The sequence below is a fragment of the Hypomesus nipponensis genome, chromosome 24 (assembly GCF_054491055.1).
Source record: "Hypomesus nipponensis isolate SF chromosome 24, ASM5449105v1, whole genome shotgun sequence".
NCBI lineage: Eukaryota > Metazoa > Chordata > Actinopteri > Osmeriformes > Osmeridae > Hypomesus > Hypomesus nipponensis.
This window is the reverse complement of record NC_140384.1, coordinates 5,685,025-5,702,352: the sequence shown is the minus strand read 5'-3', so window position 1 is coordinate 5,702,352 and position 17,328 is coordinate 5,685,025. Positions and strand designations below refer to the sequence as shown.

General features: G+C 47.4%; 2 protein-coding genes across 2 annotated transcripts; one reads left to right on the top strand and one right to left on the bottom strand.

Moving 5' to 3' along the window:
- The first annotated feature begins 202 nt into the window (after window positions 1-202).
- On the top strand, window positions 203-4,698 carry ankdd1b (ankyrin repeat and death domain containing 1B). Its single transcript, XM_084690763.1, has 15 exons — window positions 203-489; window positions 877-977; window positions 1,111-1,209; window positions 1,321-1,419; window positions 1,533-1,637; window positions 1,793-1,897; window positions 1,998-2,096; window positions 2,335-2,430; window positions 2,573-2,671; window positions 2,805-2,903; window positions 3,005-3,103; window positions 3,365-3,472; window positions 3,868-4,072; window positions 4,305-4,436; window positions 4,536-4,698. The coding sequence occupies exons 1-15, from the start codon at window positions 387-389 to the stop codon at window positions 4,589-4,591; spliced, it is 1,605 nt and encodes a 534-aa protein (XP_084546889.1). The 5' UTR covers window positions 203-386; the 3' UTR covers window positions 4,592-4,698.
- A 2-nt stretch (window positions 4,699-4,700) lies between these two features.
- Window positions 4,701-11,028, bottom strand: poc5 (POC5 centriolar protein homolog (Chlamydomonas)). The gene is made up of 13 exons (XM_084690762.1): window positions 10,887-11,028; window positions 10,481-10,564; window positions 10,132-10,285; window positions 9,464-9,568; window positions 9,190-9,377; window positions 8,912-9,088; window positions 8,577-8,681; window positions 7,846-8,025; window positions 6,781-6,955; window positions 6,213-6,340; window positions 5,982-6,083; window positions 5,556-5,732; window positions 4,701-5,269 (listed from the first exon to the last, which is right to left on the bottom strand). Exons 2-13 carry the CDS (start codon window positions 10,562-10,564, stop codon window positions 5,138-5,140), a joined length of 1,707 nt encoding a protein of 568 aa, XP_084546888.1. The 5' UTR covers window positions 10,887-11,028; the 3' UTR covers window positions 4,701-5,137.
- Window positions 11,029-17,328: the final 6,300 nt, after the last annotated feature.

Sequence of the window (17,328 nt, the reverse complement as noted above, 5' to 3'; positions counted from 1 at the left end):
TTGATTCAAATGTAAAAAAAATATTTATATTGTGATCCATGACAAAGTGAGTCTGCAACAAAGTCTCTCATCTTAACGGACCATGTCTGAGAACGGCACACAAAACTGGAAAAACGACGCCTAAAAACACATGACCCATGCACGAAACTGTCATCAAAGGAATGCTTGAAGGGCGTAAGCCTTTAAAGTCAACAAGGGTCAGCCCTTCAGACATGCGAGTGCTCTGATGTCACGCGGAGGTATTGATACAGTCCTGCATAAGGACAGGCAAAGTGCTTCACTTCATGCTTCCGTAGACCTGCGGAATCTGCCGGGTCGGGAACTTTACGAGCGACGTAAGCCCAGAGTTCTTCAGCACAGGTGGAGAGACCCAGAAGAAGATCCACATGGAGAAATGGGCCAGATCTGATGCCGTCCAGGCCTTCAGAGGCTTCCTACAGCATAAGGAGCCAATCAAGTCAGGCTCCAGCTTTGACCACCAGGAAATGTGTGAGTGCTAGATTTTTAGATTTTGTTCACGTTTGTGCATCATGTCTTTCATGAAGTGGATGCTGTAAAAAGCATAGGTGATTCTGTTAAACAGAAGAATCTGAATCCGCTTTATTCGCCAAAGTAAGTGTACACAAACAAGGAATTTACTATGGCAGGAAGGAGCATCCAATACCCTTTTTTTAATGCAATAAGTTCTAAATAACTAAACAATACTGTACAGAATAGAATGTAGGTTAAAAATCATCAAGCCTTCAATTTGCACAATGTTTATTCCCAGTGTTTGTTAGGTTTGCAGTTGCGGACACTGTATAAACAAACCGTTTTGCTTTGTCTACTGAGTTAATGTTTTGTAAGTGAGTCATACCTGATGTGACTCCTTTGTAGTCTTGGATCATGAGAAGAACTTTCTAGAAGCAGCCAAGAGAGGCGATGTGGAGACTTTAAAAGCCTTGGGAAAGGTAGTAAAGATCAATACCCAGAATGTGGTGAGTGTCTCCTTGTTGACCCAGATGTTAACACTAGTTACACTAGTTAAGTCTTGTTCTAGTGAGTGATTCATTTACAGCACATTGTATTACATGTGATATTCGAAAAATGGGAAACTGCTGCATATCCCAGGACGGCCGTGCAGCCCTGCACTACGCAGTGGCGGGTCAACACCAGACAGCTGTCAGATACCTCCTCCAAAGAAGACCCAACATTGACCTGAAGGACAAGGTCTGTAAACCCATAGGTCCAACACCTACAACAGAGTACAGCTTGTTCAGATGACACATCCCCTCACTCAGCACTTTCCCCCCCCCCCCCCCCCCCCACACACACACTCAGTACGGGTTGACAGTCATCCACCTGGCAGCCTGGTTCGGGTCTCTGGACATCCTGGAGCTGCTTGTCACGGGAGGTGCGGAACAGAAGGTTCAGAATCAGGCAAGGCGTCGTCATAGACCCGCGTGTCCGGGTCCTTCTTATCGGATTGGCTTTCTTCTGTCTTGGGGTGGAGACATTCATCCATTTGGGCCTTTTGGATGTTTTCTCATTAGGAGGGATGGAACATCATGCACTGCGCAGCCATCAACAACCACACCGACATTTTGGAGTACATCGTCAAAGACCTGCAGATGAAGGAGCTGGACAGAAGAGACCAGGTGAGCTCCCCGTCCACCTGGACACATCCCTCGCCTCACCTGACCCCCGCGGCCCTCAGTTCACCACGCAGGTCACGACGACACGTTCGGCAGTGTTCACTGTTTCTTTGCTTTTGTGTCACTCCACCCTCCCACGGCCCCTCCCTCCCTGCCAGGCTGGACAGAGGGCGTTTGCCCTGGCCGCCGAACACGGCTGCGATGAAATGCTCACGTTGCTGATGGAGGAGGAGTACAACATGGCCACCATGAGGCCAAACAAGGTGTGAGAGAGACTGAGAGAGCGACTGAGAGAGAAAGAGAGAGAGAAAGAGAGAGAATAAAATAGATTACAATGTGTTTGTTCTCCCTCCTTTCGGCCAGAATGGCGACACACCTCTCCACCTGGCTGCCAAGAACGGTCACCTGAGCACCGTCCAGCTCCTGCTGCAGAGCTTCGAGACCCGGAACCAAACCAATAAGGTGGAGACTCCCTCTAATCGTTGGATCTTATTGGTCGAATGTGACAGCAAGCCGAATGACTATTCTCTGCTCGGCAGCTTATCTGCATATCTGACCTTTGGCTAATGCTCCCGTATCGCACGGTGATCTGAAGCAGATGTCAAACTGAATCTGATGGTGTGAACCACAGCAGGTATCAGATTTGGATTGGATCAGGCTGACTTTGTCCTGATCTAGCCCCGCCCTCCTCTCCCTGCAGGCTGGGGAGACAGCTCTGTCTCTGGCTGCAGACAGCGGCCATGAGGACTGTGTTCTGGCCCTACTGGAGGCAGACTGTGACCCCAACATCATCACGGTACAGTACACGCACAAACCACATTCCAAGCACAAGCCAATGACAATTCAAAAAAAAGAAGCTATTTTCAATCTGAATTCGACCTTAGTAAATACTTTATATTTTGATATTTCTTACCTCGCTTGGAATTCTTCTCTCTCAGGCAACACGCAGTGTGCTACATCAGATTTCAGAGAAGGGAGACGAGTCAATGATCCGAGTCTTCCTACAAAACTCAAACCTAATGGACATTCAAGACCACGTGAGTTCCGAGCAACCCAGACAACCACGGTAGTCCCTAACTCAACCAGTTGGCTGGTATAATTCAACTGAGCGTCAGCCGATTCATTGAGTGACAGCGTGTACCGACAGGGTGTGTGTGTGTGTGTTGCCAGTACCTCCAGAGCCCTCTCCACCTGGCCGTGAAGAACTCTCACACCACGGCCATCTACGCTCTCCTGAGGGCCGGAGCCAACGTAAACCTCACTGACCAGGTACGGAAGCTAAACACCAGCACTACCTCCCTTGACTCTTACCTGTCGCTTGTTCTTGACCGGGAAGATGACGTCGTCTGTTTTCCTGCCTTTCTCACCAGAGGTCCCAGACCGCTCTCCACCTGGCGGCCGAACTGGGCCGGGCTGATATCGTTGAGATGCTTCTGAAGGCCGGGATGGACCTGGCCATTCAGGATAGGGTGAGAGGACCAGCTTTCCATCCCCGTCGTTGAACCCTCTGGCTTCTCTCACATACGGCGGCGGGTGTGAGAGGAGACTTTGCTGACGGCAGACGTTTTGGCGTTGATGCCCTCTCGCCGTACGCGTTCTTCCTAGCTGTGTGTGTGGGCAGTCGTGAGGACACTTCTGACTGATTACTGAATGTATTTTTCTCTCTCTCCCTCTCTGTCTCTCTCTCTGTCTCTCTCTCTGCGTGTCTCTCTGTCTCTCTCTGTGAGCAGCAGGGTAAAACAGCCCTGGGAGTTGCAGCTCGAGCAGACGAGGTCCTCATCGTGGACATGATCATCAAAGCAGAGAGATACTTCTCTTGGAGGAGCGCCATTAGCCTCGTAGGTCCTCTTAACAGGTCTCTCCAGTCCTGTGTTTGCATGGCCTTTTAATCCAGTTACCAGGACTCGAAAATCAATCATTTACATTCACCACTGCAGATTCATTTCCAATGTCACAGCAGAACACGAATCCACCCTAATCCCATTAACTCCATCTGAGGGAGAGAGGGTGTGGGGGGGGGGGGAGAAAAATGACTTATGGACCAAAAAATGTTGACAGCCAATTTCGGTGTCAATTTGTTCAGCCGCATACGACGGGCAGAACAAGCAGCCGCGGTGTTTGATGATCACCGGCTCACGTTGGGCCGTCCGCTCGACGTTTCTCAGCCCCCCCCGGGCCTCCGGGGCCTGTGGCCTTTCTCCGCGAGATGACGTGATTCGATTACCCCTTTCAGACCCACTCGGAGCTGAACGACGAGAGCCTTCACAGCCAGTCCCCGCTGACGTTTAAACTGGACCACCGCGCCGAGACCAAGCACATGCGCGCCACCGCCTGGCGCCTGGCGTACAGGTTCCTCAAGCCCCGGGGCTGGAAGAAGCTGGCGTTCTACTGGGGCTTCACCAAGCAGCAGGTGGAGGCCATTGAACATCAGTGGACAGGTGGGGGATGGCTTTGGTCCGTTAATAGAACATTTGACTGCAGATCTTAGAGGTTGCTTTGGGATAAAAGCACCTGCTAAATGAATATATCATCCCCTCTTATGGATTTGGCGCATCTCCTATCATGCAGGTCTCCTTAAACATGACTCGGAGAGCCATCCAGTATATAGATGCCCAGCCACTGTTTTGTCGATAATCAACAGCATGTGTTTGGGCGTGTGTTTGGGTGTAGGTGAGCAGAGCTACCAGGAGCATGGGAACAGACTGCTGCTGATCTGGCTCCACGGAGTGGAGATGGCAGCCAAGAATCCAGACAAGGAGCTTTACCAGAGCCTCATATCCACCGGCTACAAAACCACAGCAGGTGTGCTACCACGTCTTCTCAATGTGAACCGGCCTCCCCCATCTAGCGTAGGGATAATAGATGGATAGAGGGATTGGTTCTTTTCTTCCTGTCTTACAGATAAGATGAGAATGGAGACAGAGAGCAGGTGGATGAGTCATTGTGTTCCGTCCTGATACTGATCGTCTCCCTGTCTGTGGACCGGACCCGCTGGTGGTGATGCTGCTGTGTGTGTCCGTGATGTTGGTAGTGGTTCACTCACGTGCCATTTGTCATTCACTCAAGATTTATTACAGTTTGGGTCATTCAAGTCACATTGCGACTATACAGATTTGCATATTCTCCAGAATTGAACAGGAGATCATTTCTCAATGTAAAACAACAATAATTTGATGTAAGACTGACATTGCATAATTTAAAATTCTAAATATATAAAACAGAATGTAAAATCATTTCCGTCGTTCAATTTCAGAGGTTAAACTGCTTTTCCTTCAGACGGCTCCAAAGAGCAGGATAAAACACAATTGTTTCAATGCCCTGAAAAACAATCCTGCTTAATGTTGCTTCCAGATGTGTTCATATCAACCTGAGGTACAGTAATAGTGTGTGTGTGCAAACTGGACGTAAATGTCATACAGCAATAGAGTGGCTGCTTGGAACAGTATTCCAGCAGGTGGTGTGATATGTTGTCTGTGATGTGTGTGTGTGTGTGTGTGGTGTGTTCACTCTACTACTTTGATGGAGTGCACATGGCAGGTTGAGTGTGTTCTGGAAGAGCTCTTGGAGCCAGAGGGAACCTGACCCTGATGGGAGGAGCGGGGGAACTTGGCTGCTGTGGCCTGACCCACAGTGAGCTAGAGGAGAGAGAGACAGAGAGAGAGAAAGAGGGAGAGACAGAGAGAGAGAGAGACAGAGACAGACAGAGGGCAGGAGAGAGAGAGGGAGGGAGAGAGACAAACACTTATTCAAGGATACCAAGGATAGGAGTCTCGCATATAAAATAGAGTGTTAATTTCCAGAACATAAAATGTTTGTATCAAGGCCTTTACAAAGCATTCCGATTCGTTTTTCTATGAGTGCATCTCTCAAGTCTCGACCATCCAGACACACACCAGCAGGAGATTCCCAGGTGGCCTGTACCTGAGTGACAGGGTGATGACGCTCCACGATGACGGAGCTCATGGGCGGAGCCACGCCCATCACCTGCAGGTTGCTGGGGAGGCGCATGGACTTGGCGAGGTCTGAGCGCGCCGTGATGCGGGCGCTCACCGCCCTGGAGGCTTTCTGCTGGCCGGAGGTGACCACCCGCGCGCCGACCTGAAACACCACATGACCAGCAGTGGTCAAGCCTGTCATGGAACAGACACCTAACAATATATACGTTATACGTGTTTCGTTTTTTTTTTACACGTTTACCCAAACAATTCAATGATCTTTTGGGTCATGAAAGCTTTAAAATCACCTAAACAATAATGTCTACTGAAGCTCAAATGAAAAGTTTTGGAAGGAGGAGTGTTTTGTGGACGAGCTACGTTTGCTTGGTGGAGAGGACCAACCGGGACCAACCTGTTTGTGGGAGCAGGCGCTGCCCCCTGGTGGTAGGGAGCTGTGGATTACATGAGTGGAGGGCAAGGCCTCAGCCCTGGACACTGGTGCACTGGAGCCCAACTGAGGGAGAAATCAGAGAGAGAGCTGTCAAACAAAAGAGATTAAGAAATCAAAAAATTGTATGTACCACAAATACTAGGCACTATGTACTGGTCACATAGTTTGTGTGTGTGTGTGTCAGCCTCTCACAGTCTCCTCTGCTTCAGTGTGGGACGCAGGGGGGTCAAAGTTGATTGGGCTAAACCGCGTGGAGGCTAATCGAGGCTGGAGGTGGCCCAATGATCCGGAGCCAGGATCATCCCGTGGGGGAGGAGCATCTGCAGGACAGCCAATAGAATGAGTGTCTGTGAGGATGGGGAAGGAACGCCTCCAGGGGCGAGGGCTGTCTCGCTGAGTCATGACTGGGCAGGTAACAGGATCATCAGATAAGATCAGGTTAATCACATCTCTCCATGCTCATCTTCTACAATTGGCTGTGATCCCTTCAATTACAGTACGACAGGAAGAATAATAACTTTTGACATTTCGGCATCCAAATGAGCAAATGAGAATTTGATTAAATTGCACGGGATCGGAAACTTGCTCGACCCAATTACCGCGGGTATAAAAAAAAATGACAAATAACAATAAATGGACGCACACAAGTGATATTTGCTCACGATTCAAATGACGCGACAAAAGGCATCACGGAACGCTCTACCAGCGAGCCGTAACCTGCGGCGCGCGTGCCCCGGCCTGGCGTGGTCGCGGTACTGACCGTGCGGGTCCAGCTCCAGGCCGCGTCCCTCCCCAGAGTGGAACATGCTGAGGGCCTCCATGTTGAGGGCGCACACGCCCCGCATGAAGGCCTTCTTCATGGAGTCCTCGTAGTGTCCCCTCTCCACGCGCAGCCTCTGAATCTCAGCCTGGGCCTTCTCCAACGCCTCCGCATGCTTTGGGGGCGGGGTGTGGGGGGGGGGGGAGATAGATTCATGAATCGTGAGAGGGAGGGCGGGCAGAGAGAAAGGAGGCGGAGACGGAAAGATAAAGAATCATTATCCAGGTCACCTGTGTGTTAGAAAACTCGTGCCGTGTTGGCGGTGAGAGAATGTGTGATTGCTGCTGAATCCGGAGAGGATTTTTCCATGTTCAAATCTGTTCCTCACCGGTCCATCCCCTACGGTCTGGCCCACGTTCTGTTGTTCTCCATGTGCAATAACCCTCCATCTTCCTGTCCCTCTCTCCGCCCTGGCTTCTTTCCACGCGTGTCTGGTTTAGTCAATAACACTCCCCATTCTTCATTCTGAAGATCGTCTTTATTTACCCCTCCCTCCCTCTCCCCATCTCTCTCTCTCTCTCTCCTTCTCCCTCCCTCTCTACATGTCAGTCCCACTAGCTAGCTAGCATCGCCTTACACCCAACTATGGGATTTTACTGCAGCCTCCATCCATCAAGCTCACTCACTGCGACTGCTTTAGTGCAGCAATTATTCACTAAGATTATCAACCTCTCTGCACAGGCTGATTTACAGAAACACGCTCGCATGGCGCGTTTGGCTTAAAACGGAAACTGTCAGGTGTGCCACTCCACACACATGGGGCCTATTCTGGGAGACGTTCTGCGATATACGCTGTATCATTTTAGCTTTCGTTTATGGAGCATTAGAACAGGGTGACTTGTGTTGGAAAATGACGGTACATGCTGCAAAACGATAACTGCATATTTCAGGTCTAGTAAAGCTGAAATCGAAAAAAAAAAATAAGACTAATTTGTATTATATTAATAAAAGTATTAAGGTCGAATCAGTGGGCGAAGCGCGGCCCGGCCCTCCCTCCCTCCTCACCTCGGCCATCTTGGCCTCGTAGTCGGTGGACATGCGCAGGCAGACCTCCTCCGCCCTGGCGCGACATGCCCTCTCCACCCGCTCCTTCCACTTGGCCTGGATGAGGGAGTGCCAGCCTGCCCACACCTTCCTCTTCAGCTGCAGGCGGTGGTGCTGCTCCGCCAGCCGGCCACGCTGGACCTGGCCACGTCAGGGGTCAAACGCACGGGCTCGTTAACTTGGCTCTGAAAAATGATACTAGTAAAGACCTCGAACAAGCCTTGAATCGCCATTTCTTCTCGTCTCTTGATCCATTTCTGTTCCCCCATCTTTCAGGGGTAGGAATAGCTTGTTGCACTAACGTGATCGTCTGGATTTAACACTTCTTAACACTTCTGTCACAGGCAAACCGGGATGTATGAGTGTTCGACGTGCAGTGACATTGTAACGCATGGATTGGCAAGTCATGCAGAGATACGGGATTTGCATAAGCCATTAAACGGCATTGACAGTAATCTAGCGGTGCCAAGGCACAGCTCCCTAACTACATTTCGATGAAGCCATTTCTCAGACAGAACATGCGATTTAAACCGACTGACTCCTCAGACAAAAACACGGGAAACTGGAACGGAAGACATCAAGACTTTAGCGTGTGCTGTACTGCGCCATCACAATTCAAAAGACATGGTTCAGGCCCCCGCTGCAGTCTAAAACAGCCACCACGCCCTCCCCTCCGTGCCCAGACCCCTCACCTCATCCCTGGCCTCGCTGTGCTGAAGTCTCCAGTGGGTGAAGGTTCTCATCAGCTCCAGCCTCTCCCTCTGTCTGTCCAACGCCTGGCTCAGGTTCACTATCACCTACAGCAGTTACACTGCATCACACACTTATCACACTAACGATGCTACTGGGAGAACTCTCAAACAGGGAGCTAAATGCCTATATCAGTAATGATTTTAATACAATTGAATAAAACATTTAATGAAGCGCATTTCTATTTAGTGCTGTGGACTGGACTGACTAAGTAGCCACTCCAGTATGTACTAACTAAACCATCAAAGACATTGTGCCTGTGTGTGTGTGTACACACCTCATCCTTCCTCTGGTTGGAGGTCTCGTAGGTTTGCAGCAGTTCCCTCATGCTGTCCATCTCGGCGTTGAGGCCGGCCACCTGGGCGGCGTGCGTCTCCCGCTCCTTCCTCAGCTCCAGCTTGTGCCGCTCCACAAAGGCCACCTTCCATTTCCTCAGCTCCGTGAGCACGTTGGCCTGAGGGGGACGCACACAGACAGGACGACAGCTCACGACCCCTCCCCCGCTGACAATCACCGACGGCGACAGAGGAACGACGGACGGCGGCGCCTCCTGACCTTTAGGTTGTCTCCCCACGTGTCTAGAATGTTCTCCATCTTGCCCATGTTCTCCTCGGAGATGAACAGGTCGGTCACCACGGTGACCAGGGGAGCTGGGCTGCTGTGACGGGACCTCTCGGATGGTGTGTGCTGTCGGTCGGAGGGCGCGTCCGACGCCGCCGACGACCTGCCGACCGTCTCCTCTCCTGGAAGGTGAACGTCAGAGTAATGCACCGATCCATATAGAAGGCGTGCAATGAGAAGTGTGGCCCTGTGTTTGATGGACACTGACCGTGTGAGGCTGGCGGGTGAGTGCAGGGTTCCGTTATAAGAGGAGAGGCCCTCGCTGATCTCACTTCTCTGCTATGTCTCCCGTCCTCCACCTCAGATGCTGAACCTGGCAATGGAGGAGGAGTGTTTGAGAGAGACAGAACAAGCCATTGCCAAGACAGTGAGGGGGAGGATGCGAAAGTAAGATGAGTCTGGCTCCTCGTCCAGGAATGCATTTTTGTCAATATCTTAATTAAATCCTGCACGGGGCAAAGACAATTTGTACCAGCAGTTTAGGAACGATGCCTGCAGTTCATTACCAGCCAGAAACCTCTGGTTGCTTTTTATATGCCTGCACTCAGCCGTTCAATGACTGTTTAAGCACTGAAGCACAACTGTAGGCCAAAAAACATCTTTGAGGGGAGGACTTTAAAAAAGGAACGGAGAAAAATATTATTATAATACACTGATATCACATGTCTGCAATGGTCATAAACATTCCCAGGCTGCTGCAGCATCTTTTCACATTTTTGAACTGAAGCTAAATCGTTGTGACAGTTGATCATTTGAATAGCGCTGTGGACAGCCCCAAGCTGCGTGTGTGTCAGAACAGCTTAGTGCGACAAGCGTGTGCCAGTGGGTCTGTGCGCGTGGGGTGTTTGTGCTAGAAAGACACCCAGGCCACGGTACCTGCGGAGCGATAAGATCTAGCATCATCGTTGGCACGGGAACTCGGTCTGCCCGCAGACAGATGAGAAGCACAGAGGAGCTGTAGTTGGGATGTGGCATGGGGCTCAAATTTGGGAGTGACCACAGCATATCTCAGGAGCTCCTCATACTCGTCCTGTTAACCGGACGTAGACAAGAGACAAGGGTATGTTTAATTTCTCATGTGAATAAATGCGGCAGTATTGAGTTCATATGAGGTTTGTAAGTTAAATGCCAGAGAAACGCTGCCACATCGCTCAATAAGGTAGGCTACAGTTAGCTCCTGTTGCTACAGTTACAGTAGATATCTACGTTTCTTTTCTGTGTTTACCTGCAGTTCAGAAGAGACCGAACTGCCCCGATCCGAGTCCCTTGGTAGGACTGGACTGCTCGGCTCCCCTTCGTCTGAGGACATCTGAAAGAGAAAGAAATACAAATACAGAAAGTTAATGCTCGGTGCACAAGCGATGTCAGTAGTCAACGTAGTCAGCAGCTAGGCACTCAGGTAGATAATAATAAGCCTTCTATAACGCTGAGCAAGCTATTTCTGATTATTAGGAACGTATCAGGTACAATACTGTTGAGCGGCTAGTTACTAATTAGCTCTAGCTACTACAGTACTGTACTTAGTTAACGAGTTGCCAGCCTTACACTTTTGGCTAAATAGCTAGATTGCTATAAAGAACTTTGGTACTGTGTGCTAGCCTATTGGATATTTATATTTTCAAATATTTTACCGTGGAGTTTTAGATTAGAGTATCTGCCAGCACGTTCCGTGTTTTGTGTTTCCAACTTTAGCTATGTTGACAGTTTCAAATGGCTTGCCTTGCGTTTCAAACTCATCGACTCCGGAATAAGCAACAATCTGATTGGCTTACCCCTTCTAATCGCCCGCCAAATCGGTTTTGATTGGGCAGCGTATGTTTCCGTGGTAACGCTGTTAGTAAGCGGAACAACGCTAAGTGAGATGAGTTGATTTCTGATTCAGCGGGCTAGGCTAGTCATTTCTGGCTAAAGAAGCTTTAATAGTATTCACACGAGTCTACCACTTCAAAAAGAAGTATTCTAGCCGGAAAAGTATTGGCAATTTCATACCGATGTTGATATAGTGGTTTCTCTTTCAAAGTATATAGCCTTAACCAAATGTAGATAACAGAAGTTCGAGTCAAAATCTGTGATAATGTTCCTCAGTCACAACCATTATAGAGTTAGGTCACAACCAGCCTAGCTAGTCTAACTGTGTACAGTAGCCTAGCTAGCTTGCGTTAGCTAAGCCTGTTCCAATGGTCTTCATTTCATTCAAGTGAGCTATAGCTATGTGAGACACAGAACAATTCCCATCTGATATTGTCAGCTGTGTAAAGCGAGTAAACCTATTCATTTTAAATAGCATTTTAAATCAGTCAGATGTTTAAATTGTGTCTTTAGGCTACTTCATCTGTTTTTAATGAGGCTATGAGTAAAAAGGCATTGAAGCAAACTACCCACATGTTGAATTAATAAGCAGTCTTACCCTTCTGAAGTAAGTGTAAGTTCTTGGGGAATACCACCATCCTGAGAACCTGCCTGTTGCCATGTCTGTGGTTTTGGGCCATCAAGGTAGCTACCAACCCGTTGGTTCATCACACATACAAGGAAAGACAGCTAATTCCTTGCAAGGCCGTGCACTTAATAGCATTAAGCTCCAGATATGTGACCGAGGCTTGCCGTTCCGGGCTGGAGCAGACTCCAGACAGTGGAGCCATATGGTCCCTCTCGGCCATGGCAGCACTGCCTGGGTTACATTTGGACTGGGGCGTTCTCACCACCTGGCTGGGGACTGAGGATACTGCACTGTCAGCCATTGTCGGCGCTAAAACCACAGTCGCGAGATGTGTGGGCAGTGTTTGAGTTAGAGAGTTGTGTAGAAACACCCTGTGCAGTGCCATATGTGTCAGTGACTGTGCAATGATTTTTCCGTCAAGATAAAACTAATCCTAAGCATCTGGACGTTCTTAATCAACGGGGAATGGGAGTGTCAAAACAGAAGTTGGACCTCCAGTATTGTGCTTTGCCTAAGACATCGACTATGACACAAGAATGAAAAAGAAAAAAAAAGCAAACCCTGCTATCAGACACTACAGCGTTGTATCTGTCATAGTCAATCATTTGCATTTAGACTGTATATAGCACTTTTCAACAAATAAATGCAGTCCTATAGAACGGACTGTGGCTTGCTAGGACTCAATGAATATCATTTCAACACTGCAAATGATGACATTTCCATGTCGGACTGGCAGCAGCTGACTTTGAACATGTCTGGATGTACAGAGAGGATAATCCCTGTTGCTCTGAACACTGTGGATCATTTCCTCCTAAGTAGAAGTCAACAGCTTTACACAGATTACCTATTTTCATTTTACAGCATATGCACATGTTTAGAAAGCTTAAAGGTTTATATTGCACATTATCTTTAGATTTTTCGCATCAAAACATGTAGAAGTAGATTTCCTGCTCTTTGTTAAATTAAGACTGGTCGTAGAACAAGCTATTGACTGGCTCATCTGAAAGATCTCTGTCTTTCATTCCTGTTATGGGAAAATATTCCAAACTGCAATGGATGAGGGTTGGATTAAACCCTTCACGAGGCTTTCTTTTGTTGAAACCACCTTCCTTTGAGTGCAGAAAAGCACCTGCAAAGTTGAAAAGGGATTCTGCTCACATCCTTCTCTAGCCTGTAAGAGGTTCAATCTGTTCCAGGACAATAATCACAGTCCATTGACTTTCATCCCCTGGTATTTTAGCTAGGCGAGTTAGACTATTCAAGACCTTGAAATGGTAGACAGGACAGAAATTACGAAATAATGCTCTGGTGTATGGTGGAAAGCTAGAATAGAAACTAATATTTTAGCAGTGCAGTGAGGTGTTTGCTTTGTTTACTTGATACCGTGTGATGAATAAAACCAGTGGTTACTGGAAGTTCATTCCACTCCTTTTTCTACATGTATTCTATACAGTTTTGTCTCAGTTACTGTCATGTTATACCTAACAGACAAAATAACAAACTTTCTTCAAACTAACGAACTTTCTTCTCTTTTTTCACCGTCTACAATCGATTTCCAATTAGATCTGTCTGCAGACAGCCATAACTCCTGACAAAAAGAACACTGTGCTGCCATCAATCATAATGATATCAACCCATTTTCCTCTCATACGCTAGCAGTGACCTCTCACTGGAGACAAACCGTTGTAACAGTCTGCCAAACGCTTCCCTTAGCCACCTGCTGGTTTCAGATTAGTTTTCTATTCCATGTTGATGATACTGGACATCCCCCTCGGGCTCCACCAATCCATCACTGCGCCACAGCAATGTGTCCTTTTTGCTTGCAGGGTGCTTCTTTAACCAGACAACCGGTGCGGAGGAATGGTAAACAATGGTGAGTCTGTATCCTCAGACTTCTCTATGAGACCATGGCTAGAGAGGATGAGCAGTTGCTGTTACTGTCAGTGATGAAGCAACAATCCACAACCCATAACTGAGAGCAAAAGCCACGTGAAAATGGGTTTTACTCCCTCTCCACTTGGCAAAAAGCTATTATCATCAATGTCCCTATCTCTGTGTGATCGTCCGGACGTAGCTGAGATACTAAATGACTGCAGCCAAATGCTGCACCAGTCCGCTGACACTTATTGACCCATACATGCTGGCCACTGTTATCAAAGTTCTGTGTACGTAAAAAAAGAAGAAGAAAAAAAAAAGATAATATGTGTGCATTGGAATGTGGAATGATGGAATGTTATGAATCTACTACTTAGGCATGTGACTGCTCATGAGGGTAATGGGCATCCTAGAGCGTGTGGGTGAGGGGTATTCTGCCCTGCCCCGTACATTAAGCTAAGTGCTCCTTGGCTCTCCGGCAGTCGTAAATGGAATCTTATGGCCCGAGGAGGTTTTGTCGTCCAGCTCTGAATGAAGAGCAGAGAGTGTCCCCGCCCTCAGGTCATCGCTCAGCGAATCGTCAGATTCCGGGGACAAAGAGAGAAGCCTCTCTTTTGTACTTGTGTCTGTGTGTTGGCAAATCTGCACTTGTGAATGCATCTGTGGGCATGGTATTTTCCCTTCTGTGGCTGGTCTTTTTTTGCAGCAGCAGCACCATCAAACACGCCCTATGTCGGTGTCACTGCTCCTCAGTCTTGACATAGCAACACACCAGTGCACATAAGAAGGGCCATGAAAGTGACCTCATCACATTCATGCCACATTCACACCCTCTGCGCTCAATTTACAGAAGTTATCGGAGAATAGACGGCATTGTGATACATTCAACAACAAGACAGCCTGAAGTATTTATATAGTACACCATACGTAATGGTGTCTGTGGGCTCTTTTGGGGGGGACCTTGCATCTGGCTACTGCTGTTTATCCCTTGGTAGTTCTGGGCGAGGGTTTGCAGTCTTTATTCATGCGTGGACTGTGAAGAACTGTGCAGCTGAGTGTGCCGGTGGTTGCATCAGGTCCTATCCTCTCTCTTTGTGACCGCCTTTAAACCCGTGGGCTGGAGGAGCGGTAGGGATTGACATGACAAGCATAGACTGTGAGATGGGGAGAGAGCTCTCTGAAGAACCTACTTATCTCAGGGACCCTGTGTTATATTATGTAACGATTGTAGCGTCATTGCATAATCTTTCTGTGATACCCTGTAACGGGTAGAAATAAAATATACATGTTCATCTGAGGTTTAGAATTCCTGAAACGGATAGAAGCTAACGGGCAAGGTTGACCCGTGTGTTTGTCTACAATTTCTTGAGCAGTAAGTAATCAACTATTAATATGGGTTGTGTTGTACTGTGGGATCTCTGTGTTCTAAACGGCTTCGCTCTGTGTAGATATGGGGGTGATGTATGGCATCCTGTGCATGGATTATTCCACTGTGCAGTGTGACGACTTCACTGCCCTGGAGAAAAGTCTTCCCTGCAATCTTGCTTTTTGAATTAAAGGCTGGCACCTACCATTTCCCAGGATTAGACCACCTGACCAAACTAAGCACACATTAGAGGGGTGGAATAAAGCTTAATATCTATGGTTAAAGGCTGCGTGCCACTATTGTGTGCAGTGCAACCTGTCAGTAAACTCCCAAGTAGTAGATCTCATGTTTTCTCCCCAAATTCAAAAACAAATTTAAATGATTTTGATTACCCTTCCTAGTTCACCCTTGGAAGTTAAAAAGAAAGAAAAGTCTTCTATAAAGAATAGTTTTCTTTTATTACAATTTTGTTTATCATTTGCTCATGTGTTTTGCTGATTACTATAGTACTAGTGCATTCATTACAAGTACAACTGCACACACACACACACACCATGAAATGCGTTTAATTTCCGGGTTGCTCCAATTCCGATTTCAGAACCGCGGACAGCGATTTTGCAGTTTACGCACACACGCTAGTAGTTTGAGCACAAAAAGATAGATCGAGGTCTACATAAATGCAGATGTTGCATGATGAATTCAAGCTCCAGACCATGCAATACATATAATAATTGAAAGCTATAGGGGATCCTCATCTGCATCAATATGTCGTGATGTTTCACGTCGATTACCCTTCTTTAAGTAGATTGTTCCATTAGACAGAATTGCCTGCATCACTCAATGAAATACAATTATTGATTGCACTCTCACTACCCCCCCCCCTTCTCTCTCTCTCCCTCTCTTTCCCTCTCTCTCCCACCTCTTTTACTCAAGTGCTGCAGAGAAGACACCGCATCGAAAAAAGCACACCGGTAGTCTACCTCAGTTCATTTTCTACTGTGGGATATCAGCAAATTCTTCTTGTATCGAAAGCGGATTGTGTGCTGCAATGGGTAACAACCACCCCAATCCACTGTATCTCTCTCCCTAAGCAAAGGTAAGTGATTAAATGTCTTGATAGAAAGCATCGGAAACTAGAATTCGAAGTTGCTCAATTTGAACCTGTGCGTTTCAAGGAATTAAGCGTAACGATATGCTACTAAACAACTTAAATGTGACTTAGCATCTAAATGGTGCTTTCTGTATTGTGTCAAAGTAGAGTAGTCTACTTTTAGGCTGGTCGAAAAGTAGTCGATTGTCTTCTGCGTACAATTTCATCTGCAATTTATCTGCATGCTGCGCTCATCTGCCGAGCAATAAGTACGTTGTTTAAGTTACCGAAACTGTTTTATTGTACAAAGTATACATGCTGATAGCGTTGAGTTGCTTAATATTTTTTTACTACCTTGCCAGTAATAGTCATTCGTTGAAACGGTTTCTCTGCTGTCATGCGGACGATGTCAAAATTGAATGAGTTTCACGCGGTATACCTGCCCCGGGCGCATGAAAGCACTTTCACTCTGCACTACAGCCAAAAAGATTGCAAGGCTGAGGGTACAGTTGCGAGCTTGGTTCTGAGCCATTTGTGAATTTCACCTCCAAAGAGACAACGATTGATAGGCCCATAGTCAGTGAATTGGAAATCTGCAGCCAAGTGTTGTGCAGGGAACACGGAAGAAACGATCTTGCCTGGCAGTATTTCTACTTACGGCCATGTGGTAAACTGTTCCCCAGTTGACCGTCATGGTTGAGGTCAAGTCAAGAGTGTCATAAGTGTCAAGGATCAAATAAAAGCTCTTAATTTGAGCTTTTTCTTTAAGGTGGAAGGGACATTGATTTGACTGAAGTTTGATCCTGCCTCGGCAGAGCTTTCCAATTTAATATCGCATGCATTTGCCTAACCCCATTCTTGACACGGGACATTAAACGAAAGTTTCGAGGGCCTCTCAGACACACTGGAGCATTGCTGCAGAAAAACCACCTGACTCCTTTAACCTGTATCCTTGAGAGAAAGAAGGCCTACATAATTGACTCTGTCCCAATGACAATGCAGTAAACGTGGAGGTCTCCAAATAAACAGCGTGCGTCATCCCAGCAAGTCAGCCCCTGAAAGCTAATGGAGGATTTTGAAATGAATGATTCGATGAGTCAAACATGTAATGTAATTACTTGGCTTTGGGCAGTGATGTTATTCAGACATGTTCTTTCAACTCACCGTCACTTATGCCGCGTTGTAATAGAAGCCTTTCAGAACGCTTTTCCTTGCTGGGTTTTGGACTGAGGGTCATCCTTCACAGTACAATTGTACTGTGATTTGACAACAAAAAAAAGTCACATCTCGTTTTATATATATTTA